Genomic DNA, 14,707 nt, shown 5'->3' with positions numbered 1-14,707 from the left:
GCTTTGGGTCTTGGTTGCTGCACACAGGATCTTTCATTGTGGTGTGTGGGCTCAGTAGTTGAGGCCCATGGGCTTAGTTGCTCAGTGGCATGCGGGATCTTAGTTTCCCAACCAGGGATCGAGCCCATGTCCCTTGCACTACAAGGCAGATTCTCAACCAGTGGGCCACCAGAAAGTCCCTGTAACTCAATTTCAATCAAATTTATCTGATAAAGAATTTTGTGAGGAATTATTATTGTGCCATGTACAATAATAAGCATGGTAAAATTTGAATTGACCATGAGCTTTGGAATCTTCTCAGAGCCTTTCTCTCTTTACCTATCCAGAAAAGATGTTTGATATAATTACAAGCAATTATAATATGCAAAGTCAAGCACAAAAAGCCAGTACACATTACCTAGGCCTATTTTCCTACTTGGCATAATATCATGTATGATTCAGGGAGCTCAAATCCAGTGCTCTATGACAACCTAGAGGGGTGGGATGGGATGGGAGGTGGGATGGAGGTTCCAGAGGGAGGGAACATATGTATAACTGTGGCTGATTCATGTTGATACATGACAGAAACCAACATATTATTGTAAAGCAATTACATTCCAATTAAAAATAAATTTAAATTAAAAAATGAAAAAAAATCACAATGGTATTTTAAATGCACAAGGTGTATTGAGTTGAATAGTTATGTGGTTTTTATTGTGTCTCTGGCCCCTACTGCAGAAGGCCGCATTCTGTCCTTTGGATCATGAGGTGGTCTGTTTGACCCACCATGGCTTGAACTTGCATTTTCAGAGCTGTGAAAGCTTGTGTGATTCCTCCTGATCTCACTGACAACTGACGTACACAATAAGGTTAGAGATTTGCTGGTTGCACCTCAAAGCAAGCCTGCCAGGTGGACTTCCTATCCTCAACATCACCAGCTTTGCCTTCATCTTATTTTTCCCCCTGCAGATTAAAGATGGCTCCTTGTTAACTCATGCTCTGATTTCCTAACTTTTCATGGTCACAGCTAGCTTTCCTCATAAGATTGGTTGATCTGAGCTCACGGTTGGGAGAGACAAAAATACAACTAGACAAAAATCCCTTAGGGACTGTGCTGTGACCAACAGTTTTTGTGTGGTCTTGGAAGGAGTTGAAGGAGCCCCCAAAATGAGATGTTAGGTACCACTTGTTGAGTTGGTTTCACCATCTGTGAGCTCTGTTGAGCATATTCTCTTTACTCTTCTGTGTATTGTGTTACGGTTTGCTAGTATTTGTGAATTTGGTATCCTCAATTGATATATTCTCTCTGTGTTGTTATCACTTACTAAAGGTATTACCAATTTTGAGAAATGCAGAAGGTGGTTGCCTGTGAGCTCCTCTTCTTCCCCTCAACTCTTGGGATTTCGACATTCAAAGGCCTTTATTGTTTCTTCTTTAAATTCCTACAAAAATCAGAAGATTCTTACTTTTTTTTTTTAAAAAACTCAGTGCCAATTCTCTGATGGCTGTATTTTTAAATTGAAGAGTAGCCATCATTTATTGAATGCATATTACTTGACTGACACTTTCCATCACTTATCAATCTTGACACTGACCATATTAAGAAGATATTATTAGCCCATTGTGTGCCATGCAGAAATGGAGGCTCAGAGACATTAAACTAAGTATACTTAGGGAGTGAGTGGCAGAGTGGAGATTTGGATCCGGCTCTGACAGAATCCAAAATTTATAGCTAGACCAAACTAGTGTGCAGACTGGATCCAGTTCAAAAGAAATGAAGGCACAGATGATGTTTTCTAATTTGAATGAAATACTGGCTAACATTTAAAAATTAGCGGATTATATTTAAAAGTCTGGATTCTACCTTCTCTTTAAAGAAGTCAGAAGATTGAGCACAATGCGCTCATTTTCCTACATGGCAGCTGTCAGCCAACCCTAGAGAGTGGCTGCTCCCCTTAGAGGAGGCATGTGCTTGCAGGTGGACAAATCCCCTTCTTCGTATTACATGCCACCTGGTGTAGCTTACCACCTCACCCACTTGGGTCACCTGTTTGGAATCTATGTGTCTTTGACTTTACAATCTTTGTTCTAGTCTCTGGAGATGGTCTGCCTTAGGGTTGGAGTCCTGTTTTTATGATTTGCTAACTGTGTGACCTTAACTCTGGAGTCACTTAACTCCGTGGGTCCTCAGTTTTCACATCTCTAAGATGGTGATAAGAACAGCACTTAGCTCTTGAGGTTTATTTGAAGGTTAAGTGTGGTAACTCCCATAAAGAGCTTAGCATGATGTCTGATACATCATAAGCTTTCTATCAATAGAATGGTTAGGCGTTATTAATAATGACTGTCCTGATTAACCACTCTTCTCAGAAAGTAGAGTTCAGCAAAGTTTGAACAAGAACCCTTTCTCAGGATCAGCCTAAATTGTGAACAAGGCCATCAGACCATTGGCCATGGAAGCATGATCATGTTGTAATTGGCAATGTGAGTTTGACATTAGACTGACATGGTTCAAGTTCAACCTCTGACATTACAGGGATCTTGGACAAATTATTTAGAGCCTTTCTGACTCAGATTCCTCACTCATAAAATGGGCATGAGAATGGTACCTAGTTCATAAGGTTGTGGTGAGGATCAAGTGAATTAACACATGTAAAATGCTTCAGAACAGTGTTTGGTACATACCATGCACTCAATGGATGTTACCCACTATTGAAAACAATTAATCAGTGTGCCATTTGCCAAGTCTATGTTTTCTTCTGGGAGATTAAGGTAAAATATTTGAAACTGCATTGTCATGAAAATTTTGGGAAATTTGGAAGCTGAGTCACTTGCCTTCATTTCCCATGTTCTCAGTTCCCTGCACCTTCTGTCCCCTACATCCTCCTAAAGCTGCACTTTGGAAGGCTGATCATCAAGTTGCATCCAATGAACTCAGCCTTATCGTCTACAAGGGACAAAAGCTTAAGCGATCGGCTAGCTGCATACTGTCAATTCTCAAAAGGGAGGCAGAGGCTGAGAGGAGCCCTGTGGCTTGCCTATCACTACATTGTGACAATTCAAGAGCTGTCAACCTTATTGATGTATTTACTAGATGACAGTGGGATTTTGTCTATTTTGATAGGTGGATGCAGCTTAGAGTTCAACACATAGCTGGTGCAAGAACTCTCCTCTCTCCTCTTTCACTTTGTTTCTCCTGTCCCACAAACCTTGCTTAATGAGGCCTTGATTCAGTTAATGTACTAAGAGGACTACTTGGTCTTCCCTGGAGGGATCTAAGATCTGTGACCCTCCATAGCATGTAGACCTTGTTCCCTGATGGGTTATGTTTTCTCTTCTCTGTGACTTGCCTCCCTGGACCACATTCCGATTTGCCTGCTGGTTCATTTGTTTCCTTGGGCTAGCTGCCTTGTTTGGTGGTTTTTAGTGAGGATTCTGATCAATGCCAGGAGGTGAGGAGAAGGGCTCTGAGTGGGCTCAATCATTGGACAAGCAGACTTGGTGATGGATGAGCCTTCTCCCCAGTGAGTCTTGACTCAGGAGAAGTCCAGCTGGTAAGTTTTTCCAGAATTGAGTAAACCAGAAATAGTGCCAGCAGTGTCTTACCTCGTGTGGTTTTTGTATTGATCTTAAAGGAAATTCTCTGCGGCAGTTTCACATCTCCCTAGAAAATACAGCTACATCCATGATAAACTTTAGATATATGTCATATGAGCTGTTTTAGAAAAAACATTTGAAGAGGGGTGGGAGGAAGGAAGAAAGGGTCTTTAAAAAAAAAATCCCTTTCAAAATATTTTCTTTCTCCTCAGTATTGAAAAGGCACACTATAACCCTTTCTTCTTCCAAATGATCTCATAGCTATTTATTGAAGGGAAATACCAAATGTTTATTTATTTATTTTAAAAGGAGCTTCTTCGGTTCTGATGATTCACGTCGATATAATTTTCCTCCTGACTGCAGAGGCTCTGAGACAAAGCCACACCTCAACTGATGTGCCCGTGTCAGAACAATTCCTGTCCTGGAGGAGGGTGTGCAACCTTCTTTATTCCCCCTTCACAGACGTCCTTGAGCCCTTGAGACGGATGTGAGCGAGTTTTTCAGTCCTCATGCAAAACAACCATCTAAACATAACAGATGACATCAGCTCAGGCTTTTCAATTCCTGGATGGCAGCAGCGTGTTAATCCAGCCTTCATCCTGGATTTCATAAACTAAAACAAGAGAGCCTGGCAGGAGGACAGCGCTGCTGCTGGGTTGAGGAAATTGATGACGGGGAAGCATGCGGGCAACCCAGTGTATAAAACTCATAAACGTGTAGGCAGACGCTCAGCTACCACTTTGGACGGCGGCTTCCCGCCAGCAGAGACCCCCGCCGCGGGAAGCGGAGCCCGAGCCGCGGGAAACATGAAGCGCCTCCTGCTGCTGGCCACGCTGCTGGTCCCCGCGCACCTGGCGGCGGCCTGGAGCCTCAAGTACTCGGTGGATTGCCCAGAGCGCTGCGACAGTAGCCAGTGCAAAAGCAGCCCGCGCTGTAAGAGGACAGTGCTAGACGACTGTGGCTGCTGCCGGGTGTGCGCCGCGGGGCTGGGAGAAACCTGCTACCGCACAGTCTCGGGCATGGATGGCGTGAAGTGTGGCCCCGGGCTGAGGTGTCAGTTTTACAATGAGGAGGATGATTTTGGTGACGAGTTTGGTATCTGCAAAGGTAAAGAGCGACCCCTTGCTTCTTGCCCCTTGCCTAGGGCACCCTGCAGGCTTTTAGCCAGCGTGGGAAAAGAGGAGTCTTTCCTTCTAATGCAAAGAGGGAAAATGCAGGTGGGTTTAGGGACCAGGTTCCCCCCACAGGTGCTGTCATAGGGTGAGAGAGAAAGATAACTTTGCAGATTGCGGCTGAACCTTGCATGCAAGAAAGCCCAGAAAGAAATACAGCATTTCACTCATGATGTTTAAGAGATTTTTTTTTTTTTAAGTTGCAATGGAAAATTGTGTTGCTTCCTTTTCTGGAAGACTTTAGAAATTTGACAGGTAATCTGTTATGGCTGGAGTAGGTGGTCTCTCTTCTATAGACAGTGATCACAGAGGTCTGCACTGGATAACCTCTTGGAGTGGTGGCTAGCCCTGGGATTTAGTGATTCTTTGATCTTAAGAGAGTCCACAGGGTTGAGGGCACCTCTCACAATCAAGTATTTCTGATGCACACTAATGCACTTTGTGAAATAGGATGACGTAAGTCATCTAGCAAAAGGAGTTCTTGGAAGAGGATACCCTGAAGTATCAAATGAATCTAGAAAAATAACAGTGTAAAACAAGCAAAAATAGCGCCTAAAGAAAAAAATTGGAACTCTGTAAAGAAAAAGACTTAAAGAAAAACTTTATTAGTTGAAATTATAGCTAAACAATGTAGCTCAACATTTGTAGAATTTATTTCAAACTTAGTGACTATAGCTTAAAATGTTTAGAAATGAAAAAATGAAGATTTAAAAATATTCTGTGTATGGATACCTCATGATCTCCTTAAGGATTATTATTAAGGTTCAGTACATATGTGATAGTTTCATTCATCAGTTTTATAGTATAAAGAAGCTTTTAAAATTAAAGGGACTAAGTTTCTAAATAATTCTTAATGTGTTTAATACAATTGTAAGCTTTTATGAATAATAATCATCCAGTATTGAGCTAATCTCATGAATTATTTTAGAAAAATATAAGTCAATTAACTTTTAAGCCACAAAACATACTAAAGATTAGGAAATAGATGGTTGAACCTTAAGGAGAATTTTAGTTTTTTGCTTAGTTTATTTTTGTATATAACCAATGAAAAGTAGAATATTGAGGAAGTATTTTCTTTGGTGGACATTCACAGACATTTCTTTCAGCTGAGTGGGATCTGTGATTTCTATAAATTACAGGGCTTATTAGCCAAGAAAATAGTACTTCACATAAGGAAATTAGGGAGGAAGTGGTTAACACAATCATACTTACTATATAACAAGTATATGCCGTGTATTGCTTTTTCTCTTGACATAAAAACTGATTCTGTATATGTGATTGTAAATGTCCAATTACATATGGGTAAAGAAACAGGCTGTAAGGCATCTGGAGTCTTTAGCACTCCAATAGTCACTGAATGATCGAGGTAGCTGTTAATAAGATGTATTTTAAAAAGCTGTTTAGGATAGCTCTTAGACATCCTTCAGATTGCAAATGGGTCTGGTTACGAACATTTTTCTTTCTGCTGGAAATAGTGAGGCTGTGTGAAACTCGACAGCTACATAGAGACATTGTATTTTTCTATAGGCAAAATTTTGTCCTTCAACTTTTTTTTTATAGAACACCTCTGTGAAAACTGTATACTATAGCTGCATATCTGGATGTTTTCTAAATATTCAAATATTTGACATTGCCTTGCCCAGATAGCAATATTTATTGAACACCTACTATCTGCCCGGCACTATTCAGTATATTGGGGGATACAGTAGGAGCATAACTGAGAATTTGGCTAAAGTTTTAGTTTTCAATATCACTGGAGACACAGTCATATCCTAATCCTGTGTGCTTTTCTGCCAGAGGCTTTTTCAGTATTGCTTCTAAGGACTTCTTTTTTCCCAGCAGAGAGGCTAGTGTTTAAAACCAGGTGCTTCTCTAAGCTGAAGGATGCAGAGTACACAGTCATAAATCTCTTAAAAAATGTATTTTATTAATATCTATCTTGATTATTCTGTGGACAATATTAGGTTGCCAAAGACTTAGATGCCTCATAATTTGTTTCTTCACCCATGTGTGATTGTACATTTACAAGGACATTCTTATGCCAGGAGAATAAATATTCTGCATCTATTCTGCTTGGCTGTTCAGGGCTGGCTATTCTATTGAGATGCTGTTCACATCATAAAAAACATGCATTTTTAATAATGAATTTGTTCTCTTTTTCTCAATATAGTATGTTTTAGTCTAAGTATGGGAACATCGAAGCTCTAAAAGCTTCCAGATTTGGGTAGGTATATGAATATATTCTCAGCTTTCTTCTCATTTAGCATATTGTATTTTAGCTCTGCAGAGGACTTTATTAGTGAATCCTCTTAACATCTGGAGGAGTTGAGTATGTTTGTACTGTCGTTTTGATAGATAAGGAAGTTGATAAGAGTTGGAGCAGATTGAGGATTGGTCACTTGATGAAGAGCTGAGATGACAGCCCTCTTAGCCCCTGGTTAGTTTAAGCCCTTTCCTAGACATTTAGAACAGTAAATTGCCTGTGACTACAGGGAATTCAAAGACAGCATCATATCTTTTAAACTCTGTGAGGAGCTGATACACATGTCTTTTCAATTGCCCACCTTCACTGAGCTGTCACAGAGGTAGCCCAGTGAGACTCTGCCTTTTGGTTTCTAACCAGACAGTAGACAGAATTAAAACCAGTTCAGAGATATTGGTTATGTGTATCTGTCTTCAGCTAAACTTCACAGCAAGGCACTACAACTAAGGCATCCATTATCTGGTCTTAGTGTGTGATTTCACATTTGTGACTTTAAGCGTGGGATTCACATTTCATATTTTCAAGGCTTGGGATTTTTGGATAATTGGGCTTTATCTGATAGTCAAGATTCATGAGGTTTGTTCAATTACTGAGGCTGTGCACACAGGGACTGTGACGTTAGAAGCTTATGTACATCAAGAGCGCCCTCTCTCAACCTTCCCTTTGTCCTCAGACTGCCCCTTCGGCACCTTCGGGATGGAATGCAAGCAGACTTGCAGCTGTCAGTCTGGCATATGCGACAGGGTGACCGGCAAATGTCTGAAGTTTCCCTTCTTCCAATATTCAGTAGCCAAGGCTACCAACCAGAGATTTGTATCACACACAGGTAAGAACTGATTCCCAGGTAAACATTGAAACAATAGTCTCATTTTCAGTTTGAATCAGAAAAATTATGGATGAGTAGAACAAGATGTTTGTTTAAATGATTTTGTTTCTTTTATTCTGCTTAAGGGAAAGGTAGGTGGTTGTTGAAATTTGTTGCAATGTTACAAAGAGACTTCATTAATAATTTTTAGATTGTATAATTTTTCACAAAGTCTACCCAGTGTATAGGGAGGATAAATATGATTGATTACCCAAAAAGGTAATAAAAATAACCAAGATATACAAAGCTCTTTAAATTCTTTGGTGATCTGTTTTATATATGTACTAGACAAAGCTACTTCTCTCCCAACTTAACAGTGAAAGAGTATTCTGAGGAATTTGTTGGATAAGGCTTAAGAGCCAACATAGAAAATATAAAACATTTCTATTTAAAAACCAAATGGAAGTATTTAAGTGGAATAATTCCAAGCATGTCTTTTTGTGGATTTTGGAGAGAATAAGAGATAATATCTATGATTAAAATTTGGGAATCATCTCTAAACCTTTGAATGAAAATGTAGTAATACTCACATGCTGATTGTTAGTGCTTATGTATTTCTTACACAAGCTTTTAGAATGTGAGAAATACAGCTTGTAAGATGATGTTAAGCGCATATTTGGTTATCTTGTTGAATAAATGGTTAAATTGGAAGTAGCTCATTTAAAACAACATGTAGCCACAGCAACTATCAATATCCACAAACTATACACTTTTCCCCCTTAGATATAAATAGTTGACAATCCAGACTTGTTTCAGTTCTTGTTTCAGGTTCTTCACACTTCAAATTAATTAAAATTTGAAATATTTGACAAATGTGCTTATTTCTCAGCTTTACCTCCTTCTTATACTTGGGTTCACTTAAGTACCTCAAAATAAATGGGAAATATTGTATTTTTAAGTGAATTATTAAGTGTGGCTGTGGCCTTAAACATTAAAGTGAAATCTTTTTAAAAAGAAAAACTTATTGCATGAATATCTTTGTGAATACTTGATCTGGAAATTAAAATCAGTATTAACATTTTAAGTACTTATGACTTGACCCTATACTCTTTGACAAACAATATGGAAGGAAATTGAGTTTTAAGTCCTGAACAATTTTTTATTGAGGTGAAATTCACCTCACATAAAATTAACCATTTTTAAGTGAATGATTCAGTGGCATTTAGTACATTCACAGTGTTAGGAAGTCACAGCCTCTATCTAGTTCTCGAACAATTTTCTCAGCTCCAAATACAACCAGTGCCCATCAAGCAGTTACCCCCACTCTTCAGCCCCTAGCAACCTCCAATCTACTTTCTGAAATTTTTTGAGTGGTTCAGTTGCCAGGCTCCCCAGGTGGCTTCCCAGGTAAAGGACCTGCCTGCCAATAAAGGAGACTTAACAGACGGGGGTTCAGTCCCTGCACGGGGAAGATCCCCTGGAGGAGGAAATGGCAGCCCACTCCAGTAGTCTTGCTGGCAAATCTCATGGACAGAGGAGCCTGGTGGGCTATGGTCCATAGGGTTGCAAAGAGTCAGACATGACTGAAGTGACATAGCATGCACACACAGGTTTGAAACTTATTGTTTCAGCACTGCTAGTTGCCTCAAATACTTGAAGCTTCTTTTGTCTTATTTTGCTTTCTTAAAACCACAGGCTACAAAGAACACTGAAGGAACAACTTTATTAATAGAATCCCTCTTCTCTCGTTAAGATTGCTCCTGACCTTTCTCAACAAGAGAGAACTGAATCTGGTGAATCTTTGTCACTCTTTGGGGTGTAGGTCTGGGGGGCGTGCTTTGGAACTCCTCTGGAATGTCCTCAGTGATGGAACTCTTCTTTCCCCTCCATGCTTCCTGCTGCTCGCACAGTAGCACATCTTCTGCTTCTCTGGACCAGTGTGCTGTCTCTTTCCCTCGGGCCTGTCACTTTCTCTCATTCACTTGCAGATTCTGCAAAAATCCTGACCAATGTATAGTTGCCTTGGAAAAAGATACTCTGGACCCTTGAACAACATGGATTTGAACTGTTTGGGTCCACTTATACACACATTTTACCCCCAATAGATATAGTACCTATATTTTCACTTTACAGATCTTTAAATTAACTAAGTGTGGAGGAAATTTGTTTTCAATTAGAGATGACAGTTCACGGAGTCAAAAGAACTAGGGTTGGAGCCCTGATTCTGTCCAAACTCTTTCAGCTTTCTGCCCTTGGGTGAATCACTTACCAGTTACTTTGTCTGGGGGGCAGACATAGTGGAAGGTGGATTTTCCACTCCTCAGGGGACAGTACCTCTAATACCAGCATTGTGCAAGTCAACTGTATTTTGCTGGATGAAAATTACACTAAGGGTTACATAAAAAATATTTCTGTACTCAATTAGATATCAAGATTCTTATTAGAAATTTATCAAAAATGCATTTTCTGACCTAAGGTGTTTCCTTTGATAAAGGAGCAACTAAAGATGACTATTAGTGTCATCTTCTTAAATCTTCCTGGTGGCTCAGCTGGGAAAGAATCCCCCCTGCAATGTGGGAGACCTGGGTTCAATCCCTGGGTTGGAAAGATCCCCTGGAGAAGGGAACAGCTACCCACTCCAGTATTCTGGCCTGGAGAATTCCATGGACTGTACAGTCCATGGGGTCTCAAAGAGTCGGACATGACTGAGTGACTTTCACTTTCATAAATCTTAGATTGAGGATGGAGTGCAGAATATCCTAAAAACCTCGTGATAAGGATGTGCAGGAGCCCTTCTGTTCAGTTGTGCATCCCCACATGGGACTTAATGGGCTTTATGTGCTACTGTTTACAGGATGAGGCTTGGTTGGGGCCTCAGTCCTTGCCGTGAGTTTCACATCATCTTTGCCCAAGTCTGTTTGGGCCCTGTCATTGTAAATGGCACCAAGTTTCCTCAGCACAGGGACTTCCGGAGGAGCTTTTATACCTTGATTGAATGAAGTGGTCTTTTCTAAATTTCTACCTGTTGGTCACAGCATCCTTGGCAAATGGGCTTCCTGGTTTCTCATCTTCATTTGTTGTCATTGCTGTTTTTATTGTTTAGTAATTAGCTCTCTGACTTTCCAAGACTGGAAATTCACAAAAATTCTTTTTGTGTGTGTGTGTGTGGGTAGTGGTTGAGTTTCATGAATTTACATGCATTTATCTATTGGACCATCCTAACCTCCTAATAGCATTCAATTTCAGAATGTACACTGCAGAAGCAAACACACTTCACTAGTCTTAGAGGCAGAACATTTCATTTAAAAAATTCTAAATATTAGAAACTTGTTAGGTAGAGCAAGGACTATTTCTATAAATGTTTATAAAAGGCCCTTTGTTGTGCTTTCTGCATTCTGGAGCCACATCAGTAAGCTAATTCCTCTTCCATATCAGATAGCAAAGCATCTAACTTAGAGATCTATACTTACACCATTTACTCATTCGGTAAATATTAAGTGCCTACCATGTTCCAAGCATTGTTGTAACAGTGAACAAAACAAAGTCCCTGCCGTCACAGAGCTGATATTCTAGTGGTACAGTGAGATAATACAAGGGGGAAAAAAAGACAAATAAATAGATAGAATAATGTCAGGTGACGATGGTTGAAAGAAGATGTTTAATTCAAGGAAATGCTAATTGGTAGAGAGCAGGTGAACATGGAATAGACTTTTCAAATCTGTTATAGATTTCATTGTAAATGTGTTATAATACAAAGATAAGACAAAATTGTACTTAATCTTGGAGTTGTAAATGTTTGGACATGATTTGTATTCCTTCTAATTTCAGAGCATGACGTGGCATCTGGAGATGGCAATGCTGTGAGAGAAGAACTTACAAAGGAGAATGAAGCCCGATCTCCTGTAATGAAGTGGTTAAATCCACGCTGATTCTGAGTGGGATTTCTGAGAGAAGACCCTGTTTTAACAATCATTCAACTAACAGCCAACATTTTAGGAATTCTCTGTATTATAGCATATGGACATATGATTTTTGGAGACCAAGTGTGATTTAGGGTGGGTCCAAAAAAAAAAGTAGGCTACTAACAATCCATAAAATGCATATGACTGAACTCTTTTAGATATTTGTTAAATATTTGAATGCATATAGATTTGTTAAATATGTGTTTTTAGTCGTAGTGAAGAACTAAAGATGAGATTTGGATAACCTTAACTTGTAGGGAAATCAGCCAAAGAAAAGGCTAGCCAAAGCTGAAGACCACAGCCAGTCTATGGCTCTTTGACTCGATGTACTAATGTTCATCGATGTACTAATGTCCAGATATGGGCTGGAGAGAATTAAGAGCAAGAGAAGGTGGGGTTGGAGGCTGGGAGAGTATGATATTTAGGTCTTCCTTTGGTAGCTTCAGTGGAATTTACTTGTGCTTTTTTTTTTTTTCACTTTGGAAAAAGTCAAAACAAAACAATCCCTGAAGGAAGTGGGACGTTTGAAGCTTGTGGGAGTTTGAACAGCAGCCTTGAACTGAGGCAGGTTTCAAAGGATGCCTAATGTAGTTCCCAGTTTACTGCGTCTGAAGGATGGTTCTTGGGTATAGGGCAAACACACACTTCCATAAATGGTTTTAAAGAATGCCATCTCAGATTGAGAGTAAGGAAGTATTTTGCCCACTTAGGAGAAGTGTGAAGGTAAATATTTATATATTTTTGTAAACACTTGTTAGTACAAGTCATCCTCCATACCCATATTTATCACTCTCTTGAGAAAATAAGCATAATATCATTGTTCAAAATGGTTAGGATAAAAGTATAATTCTCTAAGCTTTTCAAACATCCAAGGCATGGTAAATTTATTATCAGTAATTATAGTAATATTAACAGTAAGTATAAGAGAAACCTAGAAAAATTTAGTCACCATGAATTTATAAAATGTCAAAACACATGAGGGAATTTATTTAAAAGTAAGTGCAATGATTTAGATGAGCTTTAAATTTAAAGTAGAAAATGCTTTTTATTAAGTTTGGAAAAGAGTCAATTTCAGCAGGAAATGTCAACTTTAAAACATAGTTCATTTTAATGTATCTTTTCTTTAAACTTGGTTGATAAGTGGAATTATGAGTACCCTTGGAAGGATCTTAGCACAAACAGGACTGTTATACTAGATTTTGTTAGGAAATATTTGCAGAAGTATTTTATTTGGAGTGAAGAATTATTTAAGATTATTTCACTATTTGCCTGTATTTTATTCTCGAAGTTTGCCTACAGAGTTGTGAATATGTGTGGGGGAGGGTCTTTTAATGTAAGCTGAAAAAGCTGTTCGGATTTCTTTTAAAAAGACAAGTTTACTATTGATCAATAAAAAAAACAAGACAGTCACTCCTGAGTCCATTCATGACTTCGTTGATCATTATAATATTTAAACGATTCATTCAATAAATAAGAACTCATTAACGCACATTAAAGGACAGGCTTCTCATGTTAATTTTCTCCTACAGATAAGCATCTTCTGTCAAAATTAGAGGCCAGAATATTTTTTCCTTTGTCTCCTTACAGCTTCCTAAAAAAGTTGGTCCTTGTATATTAACCCATTTCACAGAGGCAAAACAAAAAACAAACAAGAAAACACTTCTATTGGTGTTTGACAGTGGTCACAAACATTTCAGTTAGGCAAAGACAGACATGTCAGTGCCTATAAAAGAGTAGAGTAACATACAGCTTTGAAGCTTCAGAATATCAAAATCAAGAATAGTATTAAACCCAACATTGTATAAATCAGCTACATTTCAATAAAATTAAAAAAGAATAGCATAAGTTCACTCAGTCTTATATGAAAATTACAGAAACATTTTAAGTGAATTGATACAATGATGAAGAAACTATGTTTGCATTAGGAAAAATTTCGAGTTTGCATAAATGAATTCTTTTTTATAAAGAAGGGAAAAACTGGATGTGAATGAGATAATGTTACATTAATATAAGATATAAATATTATTATTAAGCAAAGCAGAAAGCATCAAAAATCTTTACTTTCAACAGTGTGCAGTGAAGTTTCAGAATATGCTTTCAAGGAGTAGGGTTACTTAAAGATCTGCCATCTTGAACTGAAGGCCAGGACACAGTCCAGTTGCCCCTGTGGGATAGTGAATGGTGGAATACGAGCTAGACTAGGGCAGGGCTTGCCTCTGCTCCTGACTCTGCAGCAACCATGTATGTGACCACAGACAAACAAAGGTGGGTTCATTCAGTCTTAGTTGCAGGCGTGTTTTCTAGCTGCCTAGCTTTATGCTACTGAGTACTTTTTGCTTTCTTCATTCCAAACACTAATACCTGTCTATCTTAAATCGCTCTGTCATCTTCTGACTCTATTCTTCATAGCAGTGGTCTCCTAAATCTTTGGATTTTGCTTATTTTTATTGCAGTTTTTGAGCATGCAACTTTATATATACATAGTATGGTATTAGTACATTATGTTCATTATAAAATGTACACTCAAACTAAAAATTTTTTAAAGAATAAGAGATACATAGAAATAGAAATTCTGAGATTTTCTTCCTCCATCCCAATAGGCTATCCTGGGAGTCACCCGAGACGCAAGAACAAATGCCATGGCTCAGTGATCTCCAGTGAGGCCCAACCTCACTTGATTTTGAAGAGAAACCAAGCTGGCACATATTCCACATAATAAATATTTCTAGGATGAGTGGATGAATGGATGAGTGAAAGGGTGGATGGGTAGACATGTGGGTGGAAGGATAAATGGGAAGAGAGATGGGTGAGTAGATGGATGAATTGGAGGAATGAATAAAGCAGGTGATAGGCCTTCTGCCTCCAGCAGAGCCACAGCTACTGAGGGAGTAGATGGCTTCTCATTTCCTTTCATCTGCCAGCTCCTCTG

The 14,707-nt window shown here is 38.9% G+C and overlaps 1 protein-coding gene across 2 annotated transcripts in view; it reads left to right on the top strand.

The window, feature by feature from the left end:
- Window positions 1–13,188, top strand: part of ESM1 (endothelial cell specific molecule 1) — a 55,815-nt gene extending 42,627 nt beyond the window's left edge. Inside the window, exons 2-4 of one of the 2 annotated variants that reach the window (XM_081517770.1) lie at window positions 3,940–4,683; window positions 7,685–7,837; window positions 11,645–13,188. In XM_081517770.1, the coding sequence (XP_081373896.1) occupies window positions 4,245–4,683; window positions 7,685–7,837; window positions 11,645–11,745 (693 nt within the window). In that variant the 5' untranslated portion in view covers window positions 3,940–4,244 and the 3' untranslated portion in view covers window positions 11,746–13,188. Of the gene's footprint in view, window positions 1–3,939; window positions 4,684–7,684; window positions 7,838–11,644 lie in introns of those variants that run through there. The other variant, XM_081517771.1, reaches the window with a different exon arrangement.
- Window positions 13,189–14,707: the final 1,519 nt, after the last annotated feature.

This window comes from Giraffa tippelskirchi, chromosome 8 (assembly GCF_054371585.1).
Source record: "Giraffa tippelskirchi isolate mGirTip1 chromosome 8, T2T-mGirTip1v1.2.pri, whole genome shotgun sequence".
Taxonomy (NCBI): Eukaryota; Metazoa; Chordata; class Mammalia; order Artiodactyla; family Giraffidae; genus Giraffa; species Giraffa tippelskirchi.
This window is presented reverse-complemented; position numbering and strand designations above follow the sequence as displayed.